Below are 14075 nucleotides of genomic sequence, written 5' to 3' on the forward strand. Positions count from 1 at the left end.
CCACTAATTTTAAATAATACATAAAATGTTTAATCATATGATCATGCTCTCTAAGACCCCCACTACATCAAATTTTCAAACACATGCATCATGAATTAAATTCAAAATATAATATATCATGCTCATTTTCACAATTAGTTAAAACTATAATACCCCCACTATTTCTCAATTTAAATAAATTATTTACATATAAAAAGTATGTCATGACTAAACAAAATTATTCTTTACGAATCAGCGGCAATTTAGCAAGCTCACATTTTTGTAATTCCCATTTTCAAGAGATAAGCACATGCAAAGTTAAATCTTATATTTTCCTTTTTCTGTACAAAACATGCTTTATCTATATTGAATTTATCATAAATTGCAGCAACAGCTTGTAAACTTCTATACATGCATTGCTATATGTATATGAACGTTACGTTAATGCTTCAAATATATTAACACAGTCAAAACATGCATTTAGTTTCACTATATAACGGCTGTGTCATGTGAGGCTCTCGGCTCTCAATACAAAAAACATTAATACCCAATTATATATGAATTCTTAATACTAATTGAATATGTAATCAATTCTCAACGTTCAAGTAAATAATAATCCTTCAGAATTCTAATAGAAGCAAAATGTTTCACTGAAGAACAACATACTCAAAAGCCAAACGTACAAGTTGAATGAACCAAATTTTAAACTCATGTTGGCATGCACATATGCAGATTGCATTCACTTATGATAATAGGTCCGATGTATGAATACATACGGTGTTGCAATTATATACTCATCCAATTCCAAGAATATAATGTAATAATAATGATAATAAATTAATAACAACATGCCCAACATAGAGGCACGAATGCACATGTTTATACTCATCTAATCTCAAATTATTTATGATCATCAATCATATTAAAGTTTCCTACTATTGTTCATCACACATTTATCATGCAACATTATTACTCAATTGCAAAAAATCATAATTAGTATTATAAAAGAATAACATACCAGATTTGATAATTCTCAACTATCAATTTTTTTTTCGATACCTCAAAAACGCGCATAATTTGGCAGCTGCAGCAGTGCTCAGTATTTGGGGCATATCTCTCTCGTTCGATGTCCGATTTCAGTTATTCAAGATGTTTCGAATAGCCAACAGAAATGCCTACAGCTTTCGTGTTTTACATATTCTCAAATTCGGATATTAGCAGGTCCGAAACTGACCTCAAAGTATAAATTCGTGAATTGTTAATAGATTCACCTACAACAAAAAATAAGATCATTAATTTTATTTCGTCAACACAAGATATTAATAAAATAAAATGAATTATCTCCCTTTTTATCATCAATGGTTCTCTTTTGGATCATCGTCAAAACTCATCTTCATGGGATTGAAATTCGTCTTAAATTGTTGGAACCACGGCTGCAATTTGACGATTGATCACGAAACTTTGTGGATGAGGCTTGGACTCCATTTGTTCTCTAATTTTATTGGTAAGAAGTTGCTGCAATAAAAGCCACGATAATATGGAGATAGGCAAGGTGAGGCGCGGACTAGGTCGCTCTCTTAAGACGAATTTCACGACCCCTTCTCTAGTGAGGTGCAAAAAGGTTCCGATCGTGTCGCCTATGGGATACAACAGCCCAGCCTATCTCTCCGCCGTAACTTCACCGAAATTGCACGTTCGAGTGAAGTAGAAGCTTACACCCGACACACAACAAGAGCTCAAAGTAATATAGATGAAAGGTGTTTCTTTTTCTCTTCACTCTTATGCCTTGTAAAACCACAAAGTCCCCCTTTTTATATTATGAAATATGACCACCATAAAACCTCTATTTAATATAGAATTAAAGGAAAATATTGAGGTTTTATGAGACAAAATGATGTCTTTGGAAGTTTCAAAATGTTGTTCTAAATGACCTCATAAATTGGTCAAATAAAATATTTAATAAAATACTATTTTTATTAAAAATCCCAACACTCTTCAATAACGGTTCAAATTGTACGATTCCATAGTCGATTGATATAAAAAAGAAAACATTATAAAATCGCTCAACTCGTACAATTAGACACAAAATCATAGATAAGATTCAAACATAGTATAGTGCAAAATTAACCCACAAAATCGATCATAATCACTTCAAGAAAGAAGAATGGTCAACAAGAAACGAACGTGGACAACACTTAGCCTTCAGAGGTTGAACTCTAGTTGTAATAACCCCTTTACCTTCTCTCATATCAATCTCACCACCACCAACTCTCTCCCACTCAAAACACTGTATCAAACACCCCAACACCGCCCCAATCATAGCCACCGCCAGTTTCTCACCGGGGCAACCCCTCCGCCCCCACCCGAACGGCAAAAAATCGAACCCATTTTTATTATTTTTCCCCACTCCTTCAAATCTCTCGGGCAAGAACTCATTAGGGTTTTCCCATGTTTCCGGATTGTTGTGGATATCCCATGCGTTGACCAATAGCATGGTGCCACGTGGCACGCGGAACCCACCGATGGTGCACTCTTGGGAGGAGAGATGGGGGGTGAGAAGTGGGGCCGGGGGGTGCATTCGGAGGGTCTCGTTGATTATGAGGTGGAGATATGGGATTTGGGCCACCTCGGATTCGGTGATGAGGTGGCGTTCTTTGCCGATGAGGTGGTTGTCTATGTGGAATCTTGCTCGTGTTAGAATGTGTGGGTTTTGCAGGAGGTGTGAGAATGCCCATTCTAGTGTGGCTGATGTAGCGTGTGTTGCTCCTTGGAGTAATACCTGTAATTTGTAATTGAGATCATATATATATATATATATATATATATATATACACACACACACACACACATACATCATGTATATTTGACCAATATTAAATGAAATAAACTAATAGTAGCTTTGAGTTTTACTACATATGACGATGATGCATGATTAATTGAACATTTTGAAAATTGGCGCCAATTAATTTCAACTTTATCAATAAAATGGTCACTTAAAATTGCATGTTTCAGAAGAGAAGTCAATGTAACATCAAATAATTTTCGTTCTTTTATCATTTATGATCTTAATTTAGTTCAAATCGGCCAACAAAGTAATCATTTATTAACAACTTGTCTTGTTACAAAAAAAAATCAATTCAACTTTGACAATTACAACTCTAATTGGTACCTTTGGTGGTACTCGGTTGGCATTTGACATACTCTGAGATGGAAATTGGAATGAAATTTCCGATTTATCCAGATCCCAATACCCAAATTGATGAAATTGGAACAAAAATATTGATTCCAAATTCTCGTAAAACTCCGATTCCGAGTATTTTTTTGGATTGGAGTTAATTAGAGCATACACAAGATTTCGATTTTCGGATCCCAATATATAATTTGATCAATTATATATGAGCCTTCGAATCTCGATAGCGATTTAATTAACCTCCAAAAAAAAAATATCATCTTTTTTTTAATATTAATATTAATTTGTTTTTTACATTATTTGAATATTCGAATTCCGCCACTTCCGATCCGAAAATTGTCGATAATTTGCATGCAATTGTAAGGTATCTTAATTCTTACCAGTAGGAGATTTCTGATGGTTTGATCAGTGTAATATTCAGGTTCTTCTCTCTGCAAATCCAACAGAAATTGAATCAAGCTTTTCTCCATTCCATCTTCATCTTCCTTCTTCTTCCGACGATGCTTTTCGATCACGTTTTCCATAAACCTCTCTCTCTTCTCCTGCACAAAACTCATCTTCCTCTCCACACAATCTCCAATCCCGAATAACCGCCCCACTAACGGCACAAAGTCAACGACGTTAGCTTCCAACGTCACCTCCGTCATCTCCGCCACAATCCCCCCAAAAACCTCCCAACCCTCCTCCTCCTCCTCCTCCGCCGCCTCCTCTCCAGTAATCATCCTCATCACCGCATTATAAACGTGCTCGAAAAACAGCTTCCTCAAATCCACGTCATCATCGTCTCCGATCGCGATCAATTTCTGAACCAGCGATCGGGACGCGTCCGCCCTAACTCCGGCGAGCGCGTGGATTCGACGCGCGGAGAGGAGCTCGAGCGTCGAGATCCGCCGCAGATTTCGCCAGTGGCCGCCGTACGGGGCCCACGCGAGGCTGGTGAAGTTGTAGCCGAAGTGCTTCCCGTTGAGGAGATTGGGGCGGTCGGCGAAGACGACGTCGTTTTTGACCAGGCACTCCTGGGCGGCGGACGGGGAGGAAACGAGAAGGACTGGCCGGGAGCCGAGGCGGAGGAGGAGGATCGGGCCGCGCCGCCGCGAGATTTGTGACAGTGAGCGGTGGAGAGTTGTGGATTTGGTGAAGAAGAAGAAGAAGTGGAGGTGCCCTAAAATTGGGAGAATGGGGAAAGGTGTGGGTGGGAGATTGAGATATTTGTTAAGGAAATGGTGAGTGATTGTGTAGAGTGTTAAGAAGAGTGGTGGAAGGAGGTATAGGAATTGGAGTTGCAGAGCTTCCATGGCGGAAATGGAGAGAGGGTAATATTAATTAATTAATTAATTAATTAATTATATATAGCATGGTTTCTATATATTTTATGGATTTGGATTTTTCTTATAATTATTTGGGAAAACATGTTTTACAACTACATAATTAGAATTCTAAAATCAATTTGCAATTTGTAATAATCACTTAATAAAACTTAATTTACAATCATTAACTTCTACTTTTAAATAAAATTTGCATAACTAAAACACAAAATATTCAATGTAGTTTAACAATAATATTCTCAATTACTTCTATCTTTATTGAGATAATCTTTTCAAATAGTCTATGTGTAATTAATGTAGATAAAATTGAGAAAGAGTGATTAATGTATTACTAAGTTTTAATGTGGTATACAATATACTAGAACATATTTTTTTTTGAAGACAGTTAATTTAAAATTGATGGAGTAAATTATGTTTTTTTAAAAGTCTGGTATTTTCGTGAAGGCCCTTATGGTTAAGGCGACACGTGGCAACATGCATGAGTTATTGAGACCACGTGGTTCAATTTCTGGAGACAAATTTATTGGTGCATGAAAAGTTAATGAACAACTTTGTCTTCATATTTCATAGACCCGAAACATCATATTATGAGTGCTCTTGGCTATATTATAGCTAGTGTTATTCACAGGGGTTTTTTGTATTGTTCTTATAATTATTTTTTTTTTAATTTCTTTTAAGTAATCCCATTAATTGATTAGGGTTTCAAAGATCCAGATCAAGAAAATTGTAAATTGTAAATTGAGTGTGTCGCAAAAACTCGTACTCTAAGAAAACCACAATGGCCCGCAAACAATCCTCCCCTCGAATAAATGAACACCGAGACACCCGCTATTTGCGCACGGGGAGTTTACCATATTTGTGTGGCATTGGGACCTCCGGCAATTTACGCCACATTAGTAAGTTTGGGCCATGGCTGTAATGCCACTGTTGGGGTCCATCGGAAAGGACAAACTCCACATTGGTATGATGTTGTCTAATCTAAGCAAAACTTAATTGATTTTACTCTTAGATCTCTCCAAAAGACCTCATACCAGTAGAGTTGGTATCCTCACTTCATAAACCAATGACCTTTCCCATATTAAATCGATATGCGACTTAGTTTGTCCCTCAACATGCGACAAAATCCTAGCAGGTGAATTGCTCACATCGATAGTAATTCCCTCTTCTTCCTCATTGTGATGCTGAAGTTCCTCACATGCATGCGATGAGGTTTTCCATGTGGAGCGAGAGTGTGATTATTGATGAGGAATACAACGAGCAATAGGTGTCACGGATGGTGCCACCCAAAATAGATCTACCACAAGGGTAGATAGAATCGGGAAATTGGGTTATGGTGAATATTCGAAAAAAAGATAAATGAGAAAGGAGACACGTGAGATATAGCGATCGCCAAACCCGACCAAAAAGAACAAAACCCTAGTATGCAAAATCAAAATAAAGCATTAAAATCAGCAAGTAAACACAAACGATCGAATCATATGAAAATACAATCGAAAAACCCTTATGATCGAAACGTGAAGAGCAAAATTCTTAAGTAACCAAGGAAGCCTCTCAAAGCGAAATAAAAAGTACGCCAAATCTGAAAATATTCGCAATCCTTTGAGTTAACTCGAAAATCGTGTGTAATATTCACTAGTTTCCATACAGTTAAATCTCTATACATTGTCCTGCAAGGGATGGCCTAGCGGTTGAAGCAAGTGAACTTATGTCAATTGACCCAGGTTCGAATCCCCTTGCCAACGGTCGCTAGGTGGAACTTGTCACACATGTTTAGCCTAATGTTGTTTATATCTCTCGTATGCTTTGCAAGCTATTATACAATAGTGTATGTTTACCCAGTGACCTATATGTCAATTGAGTATTATTTAATCGAAGTTATTCATTTATCGAGGTTATCCTGTATTAAGAAAACTAGGGCCACCCTTTTAGTACAAAGTTGAACCGGACCACCCTTTTCTCAGAACGGGTTGAATTATCCATTACCATGAAACAGTCCAATTTCATAAATGCCCATTTAATTTACTCCGTGTATCGATTCTCTAACCAATTGAATGACAAATTATGTAAATTGTTTTTGTTTGATACTGTTTGAATAATAAAGTTTTTTTCATTACTCATATAGAAATATGTAACTTTTTTTATTTAGTATTATGATAATATGATATTCACAAATTGTTTTTTCATTAATCATATCTTATTTTTTATTTTTTTAATTTAAAATACAATTCAATTTATAATATAGGATTTTTGAAATTTAATATAGAAAATTCTATATATTAGATAATTTAATATTTTTCGAATTATTTAATATAAAGATAGTTTCCAAAAATTTTGGTATATTTCGAAATTTAAAATTTAAATAATATATTTTGGTTATTGTGAAATTTAAAATTTAAAAACTTCTATTATTAAAATAAATAAATAAAAGTTTAAAATTTTACTTCCTCTTGAAGAATTCAATAATTTGAAATATAAAATTAATATAATTTAAACAAATTAACACACAATCGGCAATCGGACCACCTCCTTTCCACATGTCAAAGCGGTTAAGAAATTTTTGCATCAGAGTCACGTGCAAAACACGGTGCAAACATATCAATCGTGGGACCCAGTAATTTCCATGTGAGCAAATTGAAATCTGCCCATTCCTTCCGCCACGTCATCGCCAACCAATCGAAAAATATCCTCCACCGCACCAACTGCGGCATCAAACATTAATAAATGATAAATAAAACAATTAAAAAAACCCCTTCGAGAAACACACACCACACACACACACACTAAGGAAAATCCACTTTCAGGATCCCTAGATTATCGACACCTGTCACACCACACACCACTCACTTCCTCTCCCTCGTACGCCGTCGTTTTCGCCAACCAATCGCAAAATATCTCGTGTACTCTCCTCGATTTTCCAACTTTACCCTCATCAAGGAATTTCTTCAAAAGAATAATTAAATAAAACTATCTCATCAATTAGATTTTTATCTTGAAAATAACTAACAAAATATCAATATACTTTATTAATTAACGTTTTATCTTCTTAGGCCTCGTATAATTGTCAACATAAGAGTAAATAATTTAAGAAAGTCTGATCTGGTTGGGAAAATTACACATAATGGTATCCCTAATAATTTGTTGGGTCGACCCGCAAGTATTATATTATCATGTTTTATCTTAATTTTTAAACATATGTTTTATAGGTTCTTTTAATGTTCAATAGTACAATTGAGTTTCAATAAATTTATTAATTTTATTTCGGCTAATTTTATTTTGACAACCAAACGATGCCCAAAATTTCATTAAATTATTAGACCTTGAAGGGTCCAGTAAAAAAATATTTTTAAAAGGCAAAATAAAAACCTAATAACATAATATTTACTTATCGATCAATTAATTTATTAAATATACTAAATATAAAAAAAATCAAATATTTAATTTAATAATTACTAATTTTTCCAACCAAAGAAGGACTTTGCAATTTAAATCTACTAGTATCAATTTATTCCCCTTTATCGCACCGAGAATAAAGGGGAACCATTAGTTTTTATTTCGAGTGGGTGGTGGCAATTCCGTAATTTACCATTGAAATAAGGGTTTGTGTATTATATGTTTGACTGCTAGTTGAATTAATGGAACTTGCTTATAGTTTCTCTTTCCCTTTCTCTCTCTAACTTCTCACCATTCATTCTTTTCATTCTTCCCCATCAGTTTCAAACCTGCAATCTCTCTCTCTCTCTCTCTCTCTCTCTTCTTTCTCTCTCTTAATTATTTTGTTCAGTTTTATATTTTTTGTTTTGATCTAGCTGGAAATATGAAGAAGGCGTGTGAGTTGTGTGAGAAAATGGCGAGGATACGCTGCGAGGCGGACGAGGCTAGCTTATGCTGGGACTGCGACGCAAAGGTGCACGCCGCTAACTTCCTGGTGGCGCGTCACTCCAGGAATCTGTTATGCCACGTCTGCCAATCCCCGACGCCGTGGTCCGCTTCCGGCGCTAAGGTCGGCCCCGCCGTCTCCTTCTGCCTGAAATGTTCCGATTCAAGGATCCGTGACGGCGGAGATGAAGAAGCTCCGGCGACGGCGGCGGCGGAAGCGGCGGAGGAGGAGGAGGAACGCGATGAGAAGGAAATGGAGAATCAGGTGGTGCCTTGGTCTCCGCCGGAAAGTTCTTCGACCAGCAAAAACTCCGACGGCGGCGACGGCGGCGACGGCGGCGAAGCGGTGGATTCGAGGAAGCGCTGCAGACACGATGAAATTTTTTCGTCTAACCATCCTTCCTATGTATGAGCTTTTTCACTTTATTTTTATTTTATTTTTAATTTTATTTTTAATTTTATTTTTAATTTTATTTTAATTTTATTCTTTTAAGTTTCAAAACTCAACGGCGAGGGTTTTGTGTGTGTTTAAATGGCAGGACAACAACGGCTGTTCAAAAACTCCATCGGGAAATATTCAGAAAACGGATCCGGGTCGGGTTGGAGTGCGCGAGTCGCCGGCCAAAAGATTCTGCCGGGAAAAAGCCGGTTCGGGTACCGAAACGCCGGAAATACACACCTTCGATCTGAACTCGCCGCCGTCTGACGTGGACGTTGATCTCTCTAGTCACCAACAAATTTAGTTGAATTTGCCTTTTTTTTTATTATATGATAATGTTTAATTTACCACAGTTTAGATTAGGGTTTCAGAATTAGGATTACATTTTAGTTATATATATTTTGGATTATATAGTTTTATACATAGGGATGATAATTTGTGTTCATCTCAAGTTCTCAACAATAGAGGAATATTTTGTGTCACACTTTCGGATCATTGGATGTGTAGTTCTTTCATTTATTATCATTTGTTTATGTAGATTTCAAAATATAGTCCACGTGTCGAAATGTTTGTGGATTGGGTTATTCTACTGGTATAAAAATTAAATAAAATGGGATTATAGTAAAAAAGAATATTCTTATTTGTTTCAAAATTGAGACAAATGCAATGAATGTACCAATGCATTTAAATTGATAAATAATGTAGAATATGAAAAAAAAAAAAAATTAAAACTATATATACTTTTTGGCATGGAGTGAGTATTTTGTATAAATTATTGAAAAACTTTTGTAATAAATAAAGGTTTATTGTTGTAAATAAAGTTTTTGTTTATTCTCTATAAGAATCTGAATTAGAAAAATCTTTTCTTTCTCTAAAACACTCTACGGATTAAGTTTGAGCTTGTTTGTGAGAACTAATGTTTAGAAAAATGCTCTTATAAATGACATAATCAAATTCAAAGAAAATCGAACAATTGACCTAGTGTTATTACCCTCTAACTTTCTCAATCCCGCTCGAATAATGAATTCGGAGTTTGTGAGAATGTCATATTCGGACAAAAGATACTATATATTATAAGTATTGATCGGTAAATGAGATTCTGGTCTATGAAATGCTACACCTGATGTTACACATCGGATGATTTTGAATTATAAATTTATCTAAATAATCATTCACTAAGTACAGATACACATGTATATTTGTATTATTATGTGTAGATCAATAATTTAAGACTGTTCGGTGTTTTTTACCGGGTGTAGCATCTACAAAACCTGCGATCCTTGAGTTCTAATTTTGAAAATGAATTTTAGAATATCTTAAATCGGCCGATAATGTAAGCAAATACTAAATAATAGCTTTAAGAATAGATGGTACAAAACATGCATATATTCATATGAATACATCTACTAGACTATACTATGTTATCAAATGTGGGTATATTTAATTTCTAGCTCAAACGACGGCGTATTCAACAAAGACAGCTATTGGTGGATACAACCAATTTGTCATCACTCATTTTTCAATGTACATCACACATTGTGATGATTTGGCTTCCCCAAAACTAATTAAATTATTTCTTTGCTTTGTTTGCTTGGTCCAAATTAAAACTAATTTCAAAGGCAGCTTTATTTTATTATAAAAATTGAAAATATCTAGTACTAGTTGATTATCTTTATGACTTGGCTAATACACATTCACAAGCCTTAATCTCATCTTTATTTTAATTTTTTTAGTTAGGCCTGTTTGGCTGGAAATATAAGATTAATCAAGATAAAATTAAATAATAATGAAACTCAATTGTATTATTGGATCTCGGAAGGTTCAGAAAAAAACATTGCTAAAAAGAAAGATAAACCATGATAACATAATGTTTGTGAATTGAGTCGATCATGTAAGTTATTGGGAATACCAAATATTAAATAAAGACCTCTTATTTATGGTCGATAATGCCATATATAGTAACTTGAACTTTTATAAATGATTCGACTTTTTTTGTTGTAAGAGAAGTATTAGCGTGTCGTTTACGACTTAATTACAACCATTAGTGACTCCACAACATAAACATAGAGACCCACAAGGCCACAATTATATTACTAATTATGCTCATCTCTAAATTGATCACTTTATAAAGAAATCTCGCTTTGGACCAATTATTCTTTACATATAAAAAACTATTTACAATAATTAAATCTTCCATATTTTCAAATTTAATCCAAAACTCTATGTTTTCATAATTTTAGGGGTGTAACTACAATTACCAATATTATAGAGACCTTAAAGTTATTTTAGCATACCTCGGGGATATAGGTATAATTTACCGTATAAATTTTATTTGGTGTATGTTTCCAAATTGTTATGTATCGTCACTCTTAAAATGTTTTGTCTATGATTTTAAATTAGGTTTTCAACCACATTAAATATTTTAATTTAATTTCATCATAATTATTTCTTCTATGTTTTTCTAATATAGAATTCAATAACCAGATTATAGTTCAAAAATTAAATACAAGGAATAATGCAATTGACCAGTAGCTGAAGAAATACAATTAAAAAAGAAGAAGATCTTTGTCAAGTCAAGTTTAAAATAAACTATTTAAAATTGTGGCCAAATTACGGCTAACCCCCTAAGGTACGGGTAAATTACAAAACCCCCATCTTGTTTGGGTAATTACAACCACTTCTTTACTATAGCTATGTATTATCTTACACGTTTACATTTACGGTCAGGCGCGTACCCATGGGTATGCTTGGGGTGGCCCCTGCCCCCTATAATTTTTTCTAACATTTTTTTATTAGTTATGTATGTATTAGTTAATGCACTTTCGCCCGCTAAACTTTCAATTTTATTCACTTTAGTCCATAAAAACAAATAAAAATATTCTCTTAATTCACCTCCATATTCTAGCAGCCCGCCCCGCCCCCACCCCCCCTCCCCCCCGAAAGAAACCCTCAGTCCACCCCTGTTTACGATGCAAATTTTTGTACTAAATAAGAGGGATTTTCGTAAAAAAGATACATAGTTATGAGAAATGGTTGTAATTATACAAATAAGAAGACTTTTTATAATATAGTCTTACCTTAAGAGACTAAAAGATTGTGGTTGGGGATTTGTTTTGCGTGAATACTTTGTTGTATAGTCCAATATTTGGTATAAATAAAGAATCTATGGTCCTCTCAAAAACGAAAAAAAAACACAATAATAATAATTAAATAAATAAGGCGATTAAAAAGAGAGGTGGAGAATAAAAAGTTAAAGTAAGTAGGATTTTGTGGTGCAAAATTGTCGGTTAATAAAATAGATGGTTGATTAAGCTTAGAGCAACTCCAATGGGGTTATCAAATAGAGTATTCAAACATTTAACTCCCATTTACATACTTAAAAATAGAAATCTTTAACTCCAATGGAGTTATCAAATGAGGTTTCAATTTTGATAATTCACCTTTCGGGTTGTAAAAATACTTGCTGGAAATTGAGTTATCAAAAATGTAACCTCCTAAACATCCAATCAGAAGTTGACACGTGGCAATTACAAATAAAACCACCCATAAACTTCTAATTGATAATTAATTTGATAACCATGGTTGGAGTAGATGAATTTTAAATTAATATTAAAATAATTCTCAAATATCAAATGAGTATTTGATAACTCAATTTTAATATCTAGCATTGGAGTTGCTCTTATAAGCCGTTAAAAAAAGCTTAACGTTTAGGTGGTGTTTGCAAATGATTATTTAAAAGCAGAAGTTAGTGATTGTGATTTAAGTTAGTTTTAAGTGCTTATTTCTAAAAGTTGAGGGTGTTTGCAAAAATTTCGGAAAATGAACTAAAATTGAAAAAGCAGGGTTATGGGTGCTTTTAAAAAAATAGCTTAAAGCAGATTATTTTAAGAGAAGCAAAAACAAAAGTTGATTTTGCAAGCACCTAAAAACAGATTATGAGCAAAAAAAACCGCATAATCACTTTCAAAAAACATTTGCAAACACCACCTAAAGTTGTAGGTCCTCAACAAACATTCGAGAAGATATTATCATGAGGATGGTGATTGGTCAAGTTTTACGTGTGGTTTACGACTTAATCTCAACCGCTAGTTACTTATCAACTACTTGTTGCTGATCAATTGATATTTTTATGTTTTTTAATATATCAATTTTCTTTTTTATTTCAAAGATTAAATATCTAATACAAACTAGAACTAAGAGAATGAGCATCGTTAGACTTCTTGTTTGACCTCTGATTTCGTCCGTTGGGCTTTCTTCTTCTTCTTCTTCCTTGATTTGGTGCTGATTTGCTTCAAAATGGTCGAGACGATGACGTGTGATCCTTCCGCCGGAGGGGTACCTGCAACGCCGGGAGGGGTTTCCCGGCGTAGAAGCTCCGACGATCAAGTCAGTTTTTATCGAGAGATAATCGAGTGTAATATGTAAGAGAGAGCATAGAAGTGATAAGTTGAGAGTAACTCCCTATTTATAGGTGAGGATGCTTGATGGGCAAGAAATAAGCAAACTTGCCCTAACTCCTCTTCTTGGGCCTGATATTATTTTGGGCTAAATACAAGTGAAAACTCAATCTACGACCCAATAAATGATTAGGAAACCCCATGAGGACAATTTGGTCCGTATCACAGATGTTTGGCATGCACGGGACGATGTACGCCAACTACGCCGTCGACAAGAGTGATTTGCTACTTGCATTTGGTGTTCGATTTGATGACCGTGTGACCGGCAAGCTGGAGACATTTGCCACCCGAGCTAAAATCGTCCACATAGACATCGATTCGTCAGAGATAGGCAAAAATAAGAAACCACATGTCTCCATCTGTGCCGACATAAAGTTGGCTCTCCAAGGATTGAACAAAATACTGGATGCTGAGAAACAAGCAAGAATACATGGTAACATATTTTCGATGTGGAGGGAAGAGCTTCGAGAACAAAAGCAAAGATATCCGTTGAGTTACAAAAGTCATAATGAAGCCAACATCCCACCTCAATACGCAATTGAGGTGCTTGAGGAGCTCACTAATGGAGATGCAATCATTACCACCGGCGTTGGGCAACACCAAATGTGGGCGGCACAATTCTACAAGTACAACAGGCCCCGCCAGTGGTTGACTTCCGGCGGTTTCGGCGCTATGGGATTCGGGCTTCCAGCAGCTATCGGAGCTGCCCTTGCGAGACCCGATGCCCGGTGATTTCGTCTGTGGGGCTTTCTTCTTCTTCTTCCTTGATTTGGTGCTGATTTGTTCCAAAATGGTCGAGACGATGACGT

At 35.2% G+C, this 14075-nt stretch overlaps 3 protein-coding genes across 3 annotated transcripts; 2 read left to right on the top strand and 1 right to left on the bottom strand.

The window, feature by feature from the left end:
- Positions 1-1961: 1961 nt before the first annotated feature.
- On the bottom strand, positions 1962-4515 carry LOC105971971 (cytochrome P450 81Q32). The gene is made up of 2 exons (XM_012996906.2): positions 3550-4515; positions 1962-2758 (listed from the first exon to the last, which is right to left on the bottom strand). Exons 1-2 carry the CDS (start codon positions 4462-4464, stop codon positions 2126-2128), a joined length of 1548 nt encoding a protein of 515 aa, XP_012852360.2. The 5' UTR covers positions 4465-4515; the 3' UTR covers positions 1962-2125.
- Positions 4516-8008: 3493 nt separating this feature from the next.
- On the top strand, positions 8009-9293 carry LOC105972024 (uncharacterized). Its single transcript, XM_012996960.2, has 2 exons — positions 8009-8776; positions 8910-9293. The coding sequence occupies exons 1-2, from the start codon at positions 8309-8311 to the stop codon at positions 9111-9113; spliced, it is 672 nt and encodes a 223-aa protein (XP_012852414.2). The 5' UTR covers positions 8009-8308; the 3' UTR covers positions 9114-9293.
- Positions 9294-13117: 3824 nt separating this feature from the next.
- Positions 13118-13998, top strand: LOC148765601 (acetolactate synthase 1, chloroplastic-like). The gene is made up of 2 exons (XM_088811821.1): positions 13118-13195; positions 13435-13998. The coding sequence occupies exons 1-2, from the start codon at positions 13118-13120 to the stop codon at positions 13996-13998; spliced, it is 642 nt and encodes a 213-aa protein (XP_088667947.1).
- Positions 13999-14075: the final 77 nt, after the last annotated feature.

Source organism: Erythranthe guttata, chromosome 13 (assembly GCF_056151865.1).
Source record: "Erythranthe guttata isolate IM_541 chromosome 13, IM_541, whole genome shotgun sequence".
Taxonomy (NCBI): domain Eukaryota; kingdom Viridiplantae; phylum Streptophyta; class Magnoliopsida; order Lamiales; family Phrymaceae; genus Erythranthe; species Erythranthe guttata.